The sequence below is a fragment of the Micromys minutus genome (genome assembly GCF_963924665.1).
Source record: "Micromys minutus genome assembly, chromosome: 24".
Classification (NCBI taxonomy): domain Eukaryota; kingdom Metazoa; phylum Chordata; class Mammalia; order Rodentia; family Muridae; genus Micromys; species Micromys minutus.
The window spans coordinates 19,630,786-19,647,932 of NC_137959.1; the positions used below are offsets into that span (position 1 = coordinate 19,630,786).

The following is a 17,147-nucleotide window of genomic DNA, read 5'->3' on the forward strand; positions in this document are numbered from 1 at the left end:
GACTGGGCAATCAGGAAAATTGGATGAGATGGGTGGGGGCCGTAGGAGAACAGCTAGTCTACCCTAGAGTCAGCTTAGGTGGACCTAAGACTTGGACCGAGGGCTTATGCAGGAGACACCAGGTAGACAGTCTGCCACGATGAAAGGTCTAAGCAAAGAAAGGATGGTTTGGCTAGAAGAGGCTTCCTAAATCTAGAGACTAGAGAGCTGAAATCATTGACTCACCAACCCACAGGGGCACATCTGTGTTTCCGATGCAGCCTTGAGGCTGGCATGGAGCTGCTACCTGCACTTCAAGAGAGCCTTAAACTGCCTGCAGCCTGCTGGGAAAAATACAAACTCCAAAGCAGTGTCTACTAAACATAAACTCTTTCTCAACATTTAAGAAAAAAAAAATTCCTATCACTCACCCAACTAGGGGACTGGATAGAGACCTCTGGTCCCACCCACACCTGCTGTCATGGTGCTGGGAACATGGAGATCCCCGTAGCACCAAGAATAGTTATCCTTGGCTGATCCAGGATCAATAGGATTGAAAGGATCCTGAGTCAAAGAAGTGGCATTCGGCCTAAGCTCAGACAGGGTGGGGCTGTAATGACAGAAGAATAAAGCCCAAGAATCGTGGGAGGGGGCTCCAGATCTCAGTGCCTCAAGAGAGAGATTCTGATGGGTGGGTGTTTTCTCCTTGGGAAGGAAAATAGCTTTGTTCTTCTCCAGAGTGCCTCAAACCTTTTCATCTTCTTTCGGCCGGGTTCCGGTCTGTGGGCATGCTCGCTGGGAGGCCATGGAAGCTGTGCACTGGTCAGTCCTGCCAGCTTATGCTCCAGCCAGAGAACATGACTGTGCAGGGAAGCTGCCAAGGCCGCCACCACGAGGGGTGCTTCTCTGACCACGAAAGGCAGTTTCCGCTTCCAAGGGTAAGGCTCGGACAACGCTCTGCTCCTGTAAGGAAGTATTTACTCACCACACCAGCTTGGCTCGGCTGAAGAGTGCACCTGCCGGTCTGCGTCCGTTTGTTTTCAGTCTTTATTTGAAAAGATTAACAAGCGGTTGCAGTGATAGGAGAGACACCTGGTGGGGTTTCCCCCGTATTCAGTCTCTCCCAACGGCAACCGCACGTTACATAACTAAAACAAGAAAGCCCCTGGCTTTAACACCAGCTTGGCACACGTGGGAAGGTAGAGCCTGGTGACAGACATGCCTTTCCTTCCTTTGGATTCTCCATACAGGTGTGGAGACAATCACTCTTTAAGCACACACTGGCTTCCAGATGGGAATGGGTTGCATTGACAGGTGGTCAAAGAACACATAACCAGACAAGGGAGGCTTGCCAGACATGTGCGCAAAGCCTGGGGTGGCGGGAGCTACTTGCAATATTGCTTCCAATTATGAAAAATGAACATATCTTAAATGTTCAAGTATTATGGGGTTGGCTAAGAAAATTGGGTGTACCCTGAGGGGGAAACAATGCAGCGATTATAATTACACTGGAGGAGAATTTTTATTTGTTACTGAGATAGGCTCTCACTTGATAGTCCATGCTGGCTTTGAACAGAATTCTGTCTCAGCTTTCCAAATCAACAATTTTTTATTAAGAGAAACAAAATAATGGTAATGGTTATACCCTAACATGCTAATGCTGGCTTTTTAAAAACTGTTGTGGACAAGTTCTTGATATCGCTCTAAAAATGTGATACACACTCACATTTGTGTGTGTGTGTGTGTCTGTCTGTATGGACAGATAAATGAGTGGACAGAACTCATCCCAGTTACCCCATTACTGACCTTTCATTTATCTACAGGCTCAGCTGTCTCTTCCTCCAGGAAGACCTTCCTGGTGCCCCAGTTCCTCAGACTCCATAATAACCTCAACTATACATCTTGACTATGCCCCCCCCCCCCCGTACCCAGACTGTGGGCTATCTGCTGGTTTCTTCCATTGGTGCACGAAGTTTAAAGAAAAGGTCAATATGGGTCAACTCTTGTTTCTAGTGGACTCTCTATCGCAGTGCTCAGTACCAAGGGGCAGGAAGTCAATGTCACAGTAGGTGAGAATGGCTCCCCTTCAGCTGTCTGGCTCAGGACCACTGAGTCAGGAGGGGAGGGAGCACCTGCGTTCTCTCTCCCAGCTAAGAGACGAGGTTTCTATGGCCTCAGGTTCATCTGTGCCCCCTCTCAACCCCATCACTCAGTTCTTCCACTTGCTTCCCGTCATGGTCACAAGGGGACCAGAGAGGGACGGTGACTCAGCCCAATTCATCACCACAATGGAAAAACCCAGTCACCTGTCCTCCTGGCAGCAGGCAGGGCTGCTTCTGCATCTGGAAGGGCAGCAAGCCACACTGCTTTGAAGGTCCTTTTGTCTCTTTCACCTAATGGAAGAAAAAGAGTCAAGATAAGAGAACACGAGGGAGTACCACTGGCTGACATTCACAGTGCACAGTGCAAGTCTCAGGGATCAGGACAACATGTTACTCAGCACCAGGACTCAAGTGTCCATGTGTGCCAGCTCCTAACAGCGCTACAAGCCCCCTGTTCTCTGAAGTGCCTCTGGACACTCAGTTGGTTCGAAGGCATCCAAGCATCAAGGTAGCCCTGTGAGGCACAGCCCACTTCCCATTGTAGAACATGAAAAATACCTCTTCCTGGGTTCCCTTGTGGCTTTATTGGAGGACCTGATCTGGGCTCCGCCAAGCAGATGTTGTACTCCGGGCTGTGAATTCGAAGCTGATACAGCTGCCATCCTCACCGGGTGAGGGTGGCAGCCTTCACTCTGCATCAGAGGCAGCTGTGGCCCAGATGGCAGTGTCCAGTGATTGTGCCCACTGCTACTACTGATTGCAACACCCAGGCCCGGGGATGGCTCCGGAGTTTTCGCACCAGACCAAGTTTGTCTGTTGGTCAAGCCTGGCTCCTGCCATCCTGACAGGTCTCTTTAACTAAGTCCCCCTGTGCCCTGCTTAGCCAGAATAGGTTGTTTCCTGCAGCAAACACACTGCCTGACATTCCTGACTGCTTGCAAAGAGGAATGGAAGCTTTCTTCCCCAGCCTAGGCGTGGCCCAGCCAGTCTTTTGCTTATTCTACACAGCAGTGACTGATGAGGCATCTTCCAAGGAACTAGCAGCACAGCCAAGGACACTTCATAGGGGCACCCTGTCCCTGCACATAGCCCTATGCTATGTTCTGCTCCTCTGTTAAAACCCCACTCATCCAGCCTGTCTTCAAGGGAGAACTGAAGATAAAGGGCCCCACAGCACAGGGGACTGACAGTGCATTCTTCTACTGGCTCAGCAGGGACATTCTTGCGTGACTAGTCCAGAATAGTCTGTTCCCACAGCACCTGTGCTTGACACAACAGTCCCCTGGGGGCTCCCGTGATCACCCTTTTCACTAGCTAGCAGGTCACCACATTCAGGGGTTGAAGTGCAATTCCTGATACAGCAGAATGCTCACTTGAAGTCAGTGGGTCATCTGAGCCAGGCGGATTGTATGTATCAGTTCAAGGCCATTATAGATGCTGTGCCTCACACAGACAGACATAACCAGAGCTCTTGCCAGGAAACCTCCTACAACCTCTAGGTCCTGTTTTCTTCCATCTCCAGGCAAGAACTTTAATGAAGTAGACATCACTAGCAACTTGAGAGAGCTCAACACACAACTCCTGCTTTATGTCAGGGGGCTCTTTCCCATGTTAACAGTATCCCTCCTGCTGAGAGAACTCTTCTTAGTGGCCGTTAGATTGTATCCAGCATGAGGGGCCCACTGGGACTTGCTGAACATGTTTTTATCAGTTTACAGACGTCTGTCTCTGAGAAATGTCCAGAAGAACAGATGAAGAGAACGCACCCCCAAAACAAAGGGGGCCGTGTTCAAGAGGCATTCCTTAGAGTCTCCGTGCTCAGGGCTCAGAACTTCAAGGGGATGACAGGCCAGTACTTGGGCTGCTTTCTGTCATATTTCTTGTCATAACTCAGCTGTATGGCAGCCTCCATGGCCAGGATCTCGGCAGCACAGTCTCCATACAAGAACATCTCAGCCTGGCGCTGCGCACCAGGCCTCTCTGACGGGGACTCCACCGACTGGTGGTGTTTGTAGTACAGGCCATGGTCCGAATTCACAAATCCACCCAGGCGCTCCTCATCCAGCTGCTGTTCGCCGCCTCCGCTCATCTCGGTGCCCCTCAGTTTCTGCAAAGTACTGCCGCAGCTCCTCGCTGGTTTCCACGTAGCATTCTACGTGGTCATCTGACTCTGACCCCTCCTCTTCCGCATCACACGGTGGTGCTTCTCTTCTCTCGGGGATGCCCGGATCCTACTGCGCCCATACGGATGCTGCCCAGAGCTTTCATAATGGAAAGAAGTGTAGGGCGACTCCTGCCAGGCCGAGTGCTGAGCTGGGAAGGCTGCCGGACACCCGACCTCATAGGCCTGAGCGCTCCAGGGAAGAACGGCATGTGGAGAGAACCACGGGAAAAGGAAACGGTTCCTGGACTTTCCGTAGGCGGTCTGGTGGCTGTGCATCCAAGCCATCGCATGATAATAATGTCGCCAGTACTGTGCACATACTGGGTGAGAATACCAAGACTCGGTCGCTCTCCGTCTCGATGCCATTATCACTGTCTCTGATTGGAAAGGCCAACTAGACGCTCTTGGGCACAAAGTGTACAAAGGCCAGGTGACGGGATGTCAGGCAGTGGGCCTTTTATCCTGAGACTCGTTCTGAAACCGTTGAGTAGAAGTTAAAAGTTTGACTCCATGAGGGAGTAATGGCAGTTCTATCATCTACACTAGTAACCACTTACTGAACACTACCCTTATTCGGGCACTACGCACTAATTGTGTTCTTCACAGTCTACCCTTTATGCGAGAGAGGAAGGGTGAATGTGTGTGGTACACGTGTATACGTGTGTGCACTTTGGGGGGTGCCCATGTATGTGCAGGTCTGTACTTGCCTGAAGTTGATATGGGCTACCTCCATTTTCATTACCAAGGCGGTCTCTCTCACGGAAACTACCTCATCATCCATCCAGTCTACACAGCCGGCGTGCCCCAAGGATGCTGGGATTACAGGTGGCCATCATGCCTGCTGGGCTTTATGTGGGTTCTGGGTATCTTAATTCGGTTTGCAGGGCAAGGGCTTTATCCTGAATTGCCTCCCCAGCACACACACCCACCCCCGTCACTCAGTTCCCACTCAGGTCTCCTGAGGTCAGCACGGGCCTCACAGAGTACGAAGCGGCTGGAATGAGTGAAATAAATAAAATGCTGGTCTTGCTTCCAGAACCAAACCCTAGGGGAAGAGAAAAAAAAAAAAAAAAGAGAAAGTTCATTCTGTCTCCACAGACTGCCCCACCCCAGCTCCCTTAACAAAGGAAGACGCTAAGAGGGAGGGGTTCCCCCAAAGGTGCAGAAACTAAGCTTTCTGCTTTGGTCTTAACCCAAGAACCTCGGTTCAAATCCAAGTCGCTGAAAGGATCTGGATCAGCTCAGGATACCCCAAGACTCACACCCAGTTCTCACACAAAGGACATTGACTTGCCCCAGCGAGACAATGGGCAGGGGATGAGAGACAAAATCAGAGATAGAGGAGGAGGAAGGAGGGGAAGGGAACAAGGAGAGGGAGGAAGATGTAGGGGGGGTGCGGTGACAACATGGGACACAACGTGGGTCTCCTGTCCTCTGGATAGACAGGAGACAGATGTGACCCACAGGAAAATGTCGGTTTATAAAGGTAAAGGGGGAAACCCTGCGTTAGGATGAGATGTTTAATTTTAATTGGGCATGTTAATTAGGGCAGCCAAAGGAGGCTTTTAATTGCTAGACTTCAATACTTTGATAGCTGGACCTCAGCTTTGAGAGGAGGAAACGGTCAAATAAGGGCATAGACCTTGGGGACTAGCTTTAGGAATGTAATCTAGTGGGGTTTTGTTTTGTTTGTTAAGCAAGGCAAAGGGAATGCAGGAGAAGGGCAAGGCCTGGCAGAGCCCTTTGCCTTGCTCCAGCTGGTTAGAATATCTTCAGCCACAAGCTGTACCATAAGCAGGTGGCAGCCATCAAAATCTCAGCTGCTTCCTCAGCAGGCAGCGGGGTTAATTTACTGCTACTTTAGGTGCTGGCCACCTGGAGCCAAGGCCTAAAGACAAAGCACCTCTTACAGAGGCTGCAGAAGTCAGAAGAGGTGAGCTGGCTTCTCTTTGGCCCTTCCCTCCTCCACATCCAGGGCCTCAGGTATCCTGGTCTATTACTGTGGGCCATAAAGACAGGAACCCAGAGAATAGGTAAGGGGTCCACAGTCACCTTTAGAGACTGAACAGAACTAGTCTCCAGGAACTTTTATCTCATCCTAATTCAGGGTTTGTGATGCTCAAACGCCCTTAGAGTGAGACTTCAGAGCCTTTGACCCTCCTTCTGAGGAACCAGACCTGAGTAGAGGGACTTCAGGAAGAATTAAGTCTTGTTCCTTCTCCTGCTCCCAGTATCGGAGAGTGAACTGCAGAGAGCAGGTTGAGGCCACAGTGTGGGTGGGATCCTCGGGGAGGCCCAGAAAGAACATCTTTGCCAGGAAGTTGCCCGAGTTTCTCAGAAACCTTCAGGCTTTGCAAACCCGGGGAGCATTGGCTCCTGGACAACTGAACTCCAGGTTCTCCCCAACCTCCCGGGGCGTTTCCCAGGCCGGCGGGTGGGACCGGATTGCAGGGGAGGAGAGGTCAGAGGTGGTGGGAGTGGGCCAAGGTTCCCCGTGGGAGCCCAAACAAACCTCGAGATCAGCGTCTCTGGCGCTCCACAAGAAACGCTCTGCAGAAATGGGACCCTATCTGGGAGTCTGGCCCGGGAGAGGCCTGTGGGTCTTCCCGCCCGGCCTCCCGCCCACTCCCACAGCCCGCGACAGCTGGGGACCCGCCACCAAGCGGGACGCGCAGCGCGGCCCACGCCCACCCACCCACGTGGGCACGCCCCCGCAGCGCGGCGCCCCGCCCCCAGCTCCCGGGCTCGCTCGTGCGGGGAACCTGCACCGCTCGTGGGCGGCGGCGGCGTCCAGGCCCGGCTCCCGCCTCCGCGACCGTGTCGCTCGGCAGCCTGGGTGAGTCGCCGCGCCCTCACCCTTGGGATCCCCTCTCGGCGTAGCCACGCGGCCGTCCCGCATCTTCTCCCCAACACCGCCGGCCACCTCCTACCCACGCGAGGGCGACGCCCTGTCTCCCAGTCACCCCTCCCCTTCTGGGCTCGGAGACCCGGGCTGTCGCCTGTCTGGCCGCGACGGCTGGGGGTGATAAGCATCTTTGTTCGCGAGGGGCCCCTCCCGCGCGGTGTCACACTCCCCCCCCCCTTCTGCGCTCACCACGGCCAGGTGGCGGCGGGTGCCTTTTGGGGTGCGCGGCTGTGCCATTGGTGGATTTTTTTAAACCCTGCTGGAGGGGGCGGCGAGCGCACCGCGCTACCGGCTGCTGCTCCCGCCGCTCCCGCTCTCCCGCCGCTCCTCTCTGCGGCTACTGCGCGCCTCGCCCCGGGCGGCCCAGCGCGCTCCTCGGACGCCGAGATGAAGGTGCTGGGACACAGGCTCCAACTGCTGACAGGTACCGCGGCTTGCCGCTCGCCACTGCCGCTCTCCAGTTTGGAGCGGGCTCGGGGCGCGGTGGCCGGGTTGGAAAGGGGCGCTCTCGGGTGCGCGTTCGCAGACGAGCGAAACCTGAGGCACGCCGGGCTCCACTGAGCCTTGAGCGCCGGCGTCTGGGAGGGTGGAGCGCCACCGAGGCCCCCGGCGGTGTCCCGCCGGCGGAGCTCGGATTAGCAACCCCAGGGGAGCTCCTGAGTCTCAATCTTCCAATCAAGTATCGCACGTCCCCAGAGAAGGCAGCCCTGGGCCTCTGGGGGAGCGGGGAGAACCCGTGTAACGGCCTTTTCTGTGATGGTCAGAGCCACTTTTCTCTCTGGAGAGAAGTTTATTGCTGGAAGTAGAGTCAAGTGGCCTGGGAAGATGGGAAACTAGATTGAACCATGATGATGGCTGGGGGCATCCACCTTGGGACCACTCTAGAGAAGAAATTAGATGTCCCGCTGAGGGCATCCTGGGGCCAGTGGCTGGAATGCCTTGGAGAGGCTGGAGGCCTGGAGGAGATGGGAAAAGGAGCAAGGACAGAGAGGCCGGGTGCAGGAAAGAGATGCTCCTCATACATGAAGTCCAGCATCAGTGGAGGCTTCAGTTTCCAGGCTGGAGGCGACAGCCGCTGTCCAGATCCCACTGGACCAAGCTGAGCCTTTGTCAGGTGAATACCCATGTATATACATGATGAACATAGTCTAAGAGACGCCTCTCAGTACTTAGGGTCCTGCTGCTGTAAGGTGTACTCAGGAAATGGGATGAGATCTTGGGTAGGGATGTGAAAGGATGCAGAGATTAGAGCAAGTGGCTGCCTTTGAAGGCAGACACTGAAAGTAGAACTTTGTGTTCATGGAAAGAAAGGTCACATTTCAAGCTGAAGGTGCAAAGAGTGTTCTGCATGTGCCCTAGAGTGTGAGTGACTTGGTCTGGGAGTGGCATGGCCCTGGGTGTGTGTGTGTGTGTGTGTGTGTGTGTGTGTGTGTGTGAGAGAGAGAGAGAGCATGAGCATGTACGTGTGTGAGTGTGCATACATATGTGCTGGTGTGTTATAGGAGGAAAGTAGGCCAGATGAGGGTTTGGGCTGTGTGCCAACCCACAGTGGGTCATGCTGGGCTCATAGAGAAAGGCAGGTGGAGATTTCCTGGTGCCTTGGAAACCCTGGCTGGGTGTTTTTGGCCCCTGCCATCGCCCTTGAGCTTTTTCCTTATGGCAGCCACCTGAAATAGAGAGCTGCAGCAGGTTACCCCCACCCAACACACACAGACACCCCCCCAACACACACAGACACTCAGACTGGAAGAGGGGGATCTGTAGAACCCCGGACTTAGAATTATTCCTAGAGGTCAGAAGCAGGTCCTGCCATCCCCATCCTCCCCTCAGAGGAAACGGACCATAGCTGGTGAGGGTCTGGAAATCGGGGTCCATGTACAGTGTGCCCTCAGGCTTTCTGAACTCCTGGCCAGGCTTTGTTTGGCAGGACTCTGTCACTGTCTCAGACCCAGCTGGGGAGTCAGCCATGGTGGGGGGGGCACCTGTAATCTTGCCACCCGGGAGGCTGAAGTGTGAGCCTGGGAAATTTAAGGCCAGCCTGGGCTGCATGGTGTTCACACCCCTTCTTGTTATCTCCCTCACAAACCCCTCCCTCTCATCACCACCCCAGCTCCGAGTGTCCTCTTCCTGCCTCATAGGTTTGGAGTCAAACTCCGGCCACGGCTGGTTGTGATTTCAAACAGGTTGTTTAACCTCTGTCTCTCATTCATAAGATGGAGGTTAAACAAAGGCACCCGAGAGGTGTTATGGGGCCGGCTGAGACACAGCACAGTTGATTGTAATCTCCCCTCTGGCTCCTTTTTCTGGTAATGAAGGATTGATCCTGTCTGCCTTGGCTCGTTGGCTAGTAGGGATTTGGGGTCGGCCACAGACTTCACATCACCCCTGCTCACCCGCAACTGGGAGGTTTTTTGTTTGTTTTTGTTTTTTACTTATCTCCTCGGTGAGATCTGCAGGTTGCAGGGTGATTAAAGTGATAGTGTCCAGGAAGTGCCCAGTCCCTCTTGGTTTGGTCTATGCTCCACCATCCTGCTCCTCGGCTGTGTCCCCAGGGTGATCTTGCAGAGGCTTCCTGGGTCCTTGCCCTCATCCACCCTTAGGAGGTTGTTTCTAGTAGTTTTTATGGCTTCTGTCTTACCATCATACCTATTGGCCAACGGGATTGGTCACTCCCCAACACTTGCACAGCTGAAGGTGGGTGACAGGTCCTACCTGAGGGTTGTATCATGGCCTCCTGCCTGCTCAAACTGTGGGCCAGACTAAAGCATTCCACACTTCATGTGAGCATGCTTGACAAATGTTGCAGCATCTGGCTGTGATCTCTCTTGGCCTCTGAGCTCAATCTTCAGTGCTCTGAGGGCTCCTGTCCCCTCAAGGGTATCCTAGCCTTCTTACTGGGTTCTCTGTACAGTAGACCTCTGAGAAATATTTCTGGGGAGCCGGTTTTGGCTTGAGTTTCCATCGTATAAGGTTGGACCCTGATGTCCACAGTAAGTGTCTTTCCTGTGGAGACCAGAGAATGCCACTGACTTGTCGTGCCTGAACCCAGTGTCCTAAAGAGAACAGAGGACAACCAGAGGTTCCCAGGTGGTGGCTGCTGCTTGTGACAGCTTCCTGGTGGGGTCGGGGGTGTCTTGTCACAAATGAAGGGAGGCAGCAGGCAGTTCTGACCCCAGAGGATGTGAGCTTCAGGGTCTTCTCTGCATCTCTGCTCCTGGGCACTGCTGAACTCTGACTTGTGAATAGCTTGGGGTGGTGAGTCAGACCTCAGAAGTGTGAAGGAGTCTGGCCCAGTGTCAGTTCAGGGGCAGGCCTGGAGGCTTGGTGTGTTGTTGGTTTTCTTCAGTGTGTTTGGTGTGTCGGTGGCATGTCTGTTTGCAGACTGTGCAGCAACTGTTCTCATGCATTTGTCCTCCAACAGTATGTTTCCAAGATGGTTTCAGAGAGCTCTCGAGTGGCAGACTGGGGCTTTGACAGGGTCCCTTGAAGACTAAGGATCTTGGCTTTTTTTTTTTCCTTCCCTGAGAAAACGCTTCACTGCATAGTTCTAGCTCTAGTTTGGAATTCACTATTTAGACAAGACTGATCTGAAACTCGGAGAGATTTGCCTGTCTCCTCTGTCTCTGGAGGACGTATGTGTGTGTGTGTGTGTGTGTGTGTGTGTGTGTGTGTGTGTGTGTGTATACATGAGTACAGTCACGTGTGTCTTTGTAGCCCAGACTGTGTTCTTGCTGTGCATTTGAGGATGACCAAAGCTCCTGATTCCCCTGAGCTTGCAGGTGTGTGCCATCACACCAGTTCTACGTGATTCTGGGAATCAAACGCAAGGCTTTGTGGGAGCTCAGCAAGCACTTTACTGCCTGAGCTACAGCCCCAGCATAGCCCATGTGCCTTGGCAACGTTTTCCTCATGCTTCTGGTGGAATGAGGAAAAGGAATGCAGGGCTGCACCCCTTTAATCCCAGCATTTGACAGAGGCAGATGAAGCTATGTGAGTTTGAAGCCAACCTGGTCTATAAAGTGAGTTCCAGATCAGCCTATGGATTTATAGTAAGACTATATCTTTACAAAACAAAGACAACACAAAAAACCCAACTTGCATAATTTAAAAAAAAAAACCTGTATAATTTAAAAAGCAAAGGCTGGGCAGTTGTGCGTATAGAATTTTGGGTTTAAGTCATTGTCATAGTTACTTTCCTGTTGCTGTGATAAATACCATGATGGAGGTAACTAATGGAAGGAAGGGTGCATTTGGGGCTTATAGTTTGAAAGGAGGAATCCATCACGTCATGGCGGAGAGCATGGTTGCAGGCAGGCAGTCGTGGTGTGTGAGCAGCAGCTGAGAGCTCACATCTTGGTCCAGACACTGGAAACAGGAATTTAGAGTGAATAGACCTTTAATCCATCTCCATGCCACACCTCCTCCAACAAGGCCACATCTCCTAATCCTTTCCAGACAGCTGGGGACCAAGTTCTCATTCAAACCTCCATGGTCATGAGTGTCTCCCACAGTTTTACGGGATACATTTAAAGAGTGCCTGATTCTTATTGAGCCTGTGGAGGGAACTAAGGCGTGAAACTGCCTTTGGGGGCTAGAATCTGACCCTTATGCATCTCAGTACACACCACTGTTTCACTGGGGTGCTGGGCTGTAGCTGTGGGTTGCCCAGGCGGGCGAGGGAGTGGTGTGTCTAGATCCTTAGACATGGGGAGACTCCCACAGTGTGGAGGAGAGCTGTTACCACTCTCACGGAAGGCAAGTTGGTAGTGACCTGTGACTCTGCGGATGAAGCTTTAAAGAACAGATGAAGGTGAGGGCAGGGGTATCCTGTCACTGTGTATTGGAGAGAGTGGCAGCAGCCAGCTGCAAAACACTAGAAGAGTGCACCCAGCAGGACACACTCGTGCACATATGCACATACAGGCAGCTGTAAACCTCACTACCAGAGGTCATTTACCCATCACTCAGATGTCCCCTTAAAGATAAATAGTACTAATGGTGGTGACAGCTCACTGGTATGTGGCATTCTCCACTTGTTAGACATGGCCCGGGTGCCTTTTCTATAGTGTCTTAAAGTCTCATGATTAGTGTAGTTCTCCTTTTAAGGAGAATGAGGCACAGAGCAGCAGTCACTCGCCAGAGGTCGCATTGATGGCCAGTGACTGGCTGGAATTGGAACCAGAACTGGCTCAGGAGCCTGAGAAGTTCTTTAGAACCATGTTTCCTGCATTAAAAAGTAACATCTTCAAGGCTGGGGCTGAGACTCAGTGGCAGGGCGCTTGCTTAGCCTGCGGAAGCCCTGGGCCTTGGGTTTCATCTCTAGTCCCCCAAAATAAAGCTTTTTGGGGGTTCTGGTGGGCATTGAAAAAGCCATGGCAGCTAGATGGAAGGGCACTGCAGGGCGTGATGCAATTTTCACCTTTTACTTCCTCATTTTTCACAGTGAATATGTATACATGAGTATCAAGTTTACTTTCCGGTTGGTTTTTGAGACAGGGTTTTTCTCTGTAGCCCTGGCTGTCCTGGAACTTGTTCTGTAAACCAGGCTGGCCTCAAACTCACAGAGAGCTACCCCATCTGCCTCTGCCTCCTGAGTTCTGGGATTAAAGACCTGAGCCACCACTACACCCAACATTACTTCAAAGAACTCAAAACCAACCATGCTCTTTTGTAGCTCTGGTTGGCCTTGAATTTACAGTAAACTGAGGATGACCTTGAAGTTCTGATCTTCCTGCCTCCACTTCCTAAGTGCTGGAGTTACGTGAGTGTGCCACCATACCCGATTGAACCCAGGACTTATATTCACTCTGGGCAAGCACTGTATCAACTAACCAACATCCCTAACACTTATGTTCTGCTGTCTTAAACTGAAACATAGCTAGAAATGATAGTTCACACCTGTGATCCTCAAACTTAGGAGGCAGAGAGGGAAGAAGGGTGTGGGTTTGGGCTAGCATGGGTTACAAAGGGAGACTGTCACAGAAACAATTAAAATATAAATAAATAAAGCTGCAGGTCTGTAGATGCCTAGCAGGAAAACACCGTAAGGGCTGTGGGTCCAATTAAGCCAGCCCTGTGAGCTCAGACAGAGCTAGATCTATCTTGCAGAGGGGGAAATCAAGAGATACGCAGTTGTTCTGAGGGCTCATGGGAGCTGGCCTTCCAAGACCCTGAAGGGAAAAAGATAGTGCAGCCTAGTGAACAGCGCCCCTGGCAGAGGTAGAACGCGGGGGGCACAGTATACAGACTCCCACTTCCAGCCTCACTGCATAAATACATGCCTCAGTTTCCCCTTTATGTTTTTAGGGTGTGCTAGTCAGAGGAACAGCCCCAAGAGGGTATTCTGATCTTAGTCCCTAGAACCTAGGAATATTAGCATCCGTACTAAAGGGACTTTGTCGATAAGATTAAAGATCTCGTCTGGAGAAAATTCCTAGTTAGCAGGTGGGGTCCTTTGTGTGCCTCCTTTTTCCCACTGTAAGAGGGAAGCAGAAACTATCCTGTTATAGAAACAGAAGCAGAACAGCCTGCCCACGCTGTTCACTTGGCTTATACTATCTTTTTCCCTCAGGGTCTTGGAGGGCCAGCTCCCACCAGCCCTCAGAACAACTGTGCATCTCTAGATTCCCCCTTTGTAAAATAGGTCTGTAGAGGCCCAGAGCAAGCTGCTTTGCTGTTGGCCATGCAGTGGGGAGGGCCACCAAGCCAAGGATATGAGGAACACTGCCTGGAGAGGGAGCGAGTCCGCAGCCCCCATCCCCCCTCCCCCGTTTCACTGGGCAGAACTGACTGTGAGGCTTCTGACCTTCAGAACTATAAGGGTGTTAAGTCCAGGTAACGTAGATTTATTAGATCACACACTGGAAAGCAACCTACAGAGAAGGTGGGCAGGCCCTTGAGGCTTAGGGTCTGCATGGATACTTCCCATCAGCCTTGGCTGTGTGACCTGGAGCTGAACTTGTCTGTGCCCCAGTGTGGTCATGGGCTCAGCTGAGAAAGCTCCACAGAAGCCAGAATTGGCTGTATGCTTCGACCCCGCCTGCCACACCCTGATCCCCTTGGGTATAAAAGATTGTGAGTCTATACACACACACACACACACAGAGAGAGAGAGAGAGAGAGAGAGAGAGAGAGAGTCGGTCCAGTCCAAACTGTGGATAAAATGTCTGTTCCAGAGTGACTGATAGAACGCACACCTTAGGACATGCCAGCTTCCCAGCTCACTTGAGGTAGCCGGGTGAGAGTTATGTGCCCGTGGGCATGCCCCATCCAAGGTGCAGGATCTCAGTCACTTTGGCAACCACAGCAAGTACTTATGGGATGCCTTTCTCCAGAGTAGGTTCTATAGCTTAAGTCCAGGGTTTGTTACCCTCAGGCCATACTCTGTCCAAAACTGTTCCCTGATGGCTTTAGCGCACCAGAAATGGCTTTAGCAGTGTCAACCCCTTGATGCTCTCTCTGAATGTCTGGCAGGCAAGGATGGGGTCAAGGATAGGAGAGTGGGATCGGGACAGGGTGGACCTTCCCGTGATGAGGGGGTCCTTGCAGACAGTGCCCAAGCTTGTTTCTCATCCACATAAAGCAATGTTCTGGGCTGTCCCAGCTGCGGAGCACTCCCTGACGCACAGGGAGGGACGGTTTCAGTTGGTTTGGGAGTCCCTTTCACAGTCACAGCTCAGGAGGCATCTTTGGAGATCTCCACATTTGGAGAGACCTGTACTGTCCTAGAATAGATGGTGGTGTGGCCATTGTCCCACAGGGAGGCCAGCCTGTCTCCAGACCATCCACTGAACAGCATGACTGTGTGTAATTTCCATGAGGACAGATACTGGGGTTCACTTGGCTCACTGAACCCGGAACAGGGAGGACTTAGAAGTTATGGCAGATTTTTTTGGTGTGGATGGCAGGTCCAGACCCAGAACCTAAACCAACACAACGAGGGTGGCTCTTGGGTTCCATGGAAGCCACAGTGGGCACGAGCTACGCTCTGGTCTCTTCTGCTCTTTATTTCCAAGACAGGGTTTCTCTGTGTAACCATGGCTGACTTGAAACTCACTGTGTAGACCAGGCTGGCTTCATACTCACAGAGATCCCCCTACCGCTGCCTCCTGAGTGCTGGGATTAAAGGTGTGTGCCACCACTGCCAGGCTGTTCCTCTCTTGTTAGTTTGGCAGTTTGGATTGGTAGATTTCTTAGGCCCTTCCTCTCGATGACAGATCGTCCTGCTGATGCACCCAGAAAAGAGCTCTTCCCAAAGGACTCTTAACAAAAGCTGGGTCTTCTGAGGCTCTGCCTCACCCTGAGCTGTCTCTAACACTTAGCCATGTGTCCTGTGTCACTTAGCTTCTGTAAAGCCACTGTCCCTGAACTCTCTGTGGCCCTCACCTGATCTCCATGTTAACGTTGGAAGTGCCAGCCTCCCAAGGACCCGAATATACACTGTATTCCTATGTATTCCATGACGTTCAGAACGCTTCAGCTTCAGGTGATGCCCTGCAGAGAACCAAGCTGGATGGGGTGACACACATCTGTGACCATGACTGGACAGCTGAGGCTGGGTGGAGGGGGTGAAGGTCATATCTCAGAGCATTGCAGGCCTGCACTTGTGTGGTGTCCACCGGTGACGTGTGCCCAGATTGTACCTGGCCAGTGAATGGCTTGGGTCACCATCATTCCCGCTCAAAGCTCATAGATTAAGGATTGCGGACCCTCAGAGGCAGGCACGGGCACTGTCGCATGAGGAGACTACAGCAGGTGGCGCCCTCCTACAGACTGGGCACTTAGATGAAGAAGGCTGGCAGGTGGTTGGTGCTGTGGAGTCCTTTCCCGTGGTAACATTGATTTCTAAAGTGCTAATTAAGCAGGTGGTTTGGGGAGAGGCTTTGGTGAGGAAAATGCCTTGGGAATGTGTGTGCCAACCCTCTGTCCTGAGACCGAGTTACGGCATCTGGGCAGGGGGAGGTATACCCTCTGCTCGTTACCTTTTGGATCTTACCCCAGGATCCGGGACAAGCGTGTCCTGTTTCTCAGACACGGCTGAGCTGTGTGGGATGCCTGTGCCGGGGAACGTTGAGAATCTGTGATGAAAGTGCCAGAGGAAGCTTTTAACTTGTGTGGGTCGTGGTTACACTCGCATTTGCCAGCCAGGGCAGCCCGGAGAACTGTGGTCAGAGACGCTTTCTGAGAACCCAGAGAGAACGTTATCTAGGGCACTGTTGCTCAGGGGGCTTGGGGGTGGGACCACACATGTATGACAGTCCTGCAGGGCCAGGAGCACGGGCACTGTTCGTTTGCCTGTGGAAAAAGCCCTGCCTGCCCATTCCCTTCCCTTGAACATATTTTTTGCATGTTAGGGTGGACGGGTCTCTAGTTTCCCAGGGAAAAACGTCTCAAACGTACATTAGTGTCAACCATATGTGACAGGAAACGGATAGCAATCACAGATCACTTGGGCTGTGGTCCCCTCTTCCACACAGGGCCTGGATTCGTAGTGACCCGTTGCTCAGGTGCTGCTACGTTGTCACTGCTGTTCCTAGTATCCCAACCTCAGCATCCAAAGTAGTTACTCAAGTTCCTGCCATCCCTTCCAGCCAGAAATCTAGCCGGGAAAGAGCCAAAGAACACTATATCTAGGGCCAGTGAGGTGGTTCGGTGGATAAAGGCACTTGTAACTGAGCCTGACAACCTGAGCTCCATCCACAGAAACCCGTGTAGTGGAAGAGGACCGACTCCCCAAATTGTCCTCCGACCTTCACAAGCAGGTCATAGCAAGTGTGTGACACACACACACACACACACACACACACACACACACGTGTGTGCTTGTGCATGCAAACAACGGTATACCTCACTCTTAAAGAAAAGTAGCCAAGGGCCAGAGAAATGGCTCAGTGGTTAAGAGCACTGACTGCTCTTCCAGAGGTCCTGAGTTCAAATCACAGCAACCACATGGTGGCTCGCAACCACCTATAATGGGATCTGATGCCCTCTTCTGGAG

At 52.3% G+C, this 17,147-nt stretch overlaps 1 protein-coding gene and 1 pseudogene across 6 annotated transcripts in view; one reads left to right on the forward strand and one right to left on the reverse strand.

Moving 5' to 3' along the window:
• Positions 1 to 3,906: 3,906 nt before the first annotated feature.
• On the reverse strand, positions 3,907 to 4,611 carry LOC308435926 (gem-associated protein 8-like; annotated as a pseudogene). Its single transcript has 2 exons — positions 4,420 to 4,611; positions 3,907 to 4,312 (listed from the first exon to the last, which is right to left on the reverse strand). The product of its transcript is annotated as a gem-associated protein 8-like (transcript).
• Positions 4,612 to 7,537: 2,926 nt separating this feature from the next.
• Positions 7,538 to 17,147, forward strand: part of NDRG4 (NDRG family member 4) — a gene marked incomplete at its 5' end in the record, with an annotated part of 34,976 nt that continues 25,366 nt past the window's right edge. For all 5 annotated transcript variants that reach the window (XM_080937406.1, XM_080937409.1, XM_080937407.1 and 2 more), the window contains one exon: positions 7,538 to 7,574. In XM_080937406.1, coding sequence (XP_080793532.1) covers positions 7,538 to 7,574 — 37 coding nt within the window. The remainder of the gene's footprint in view (positions 7,575 to 17,147) is intronic.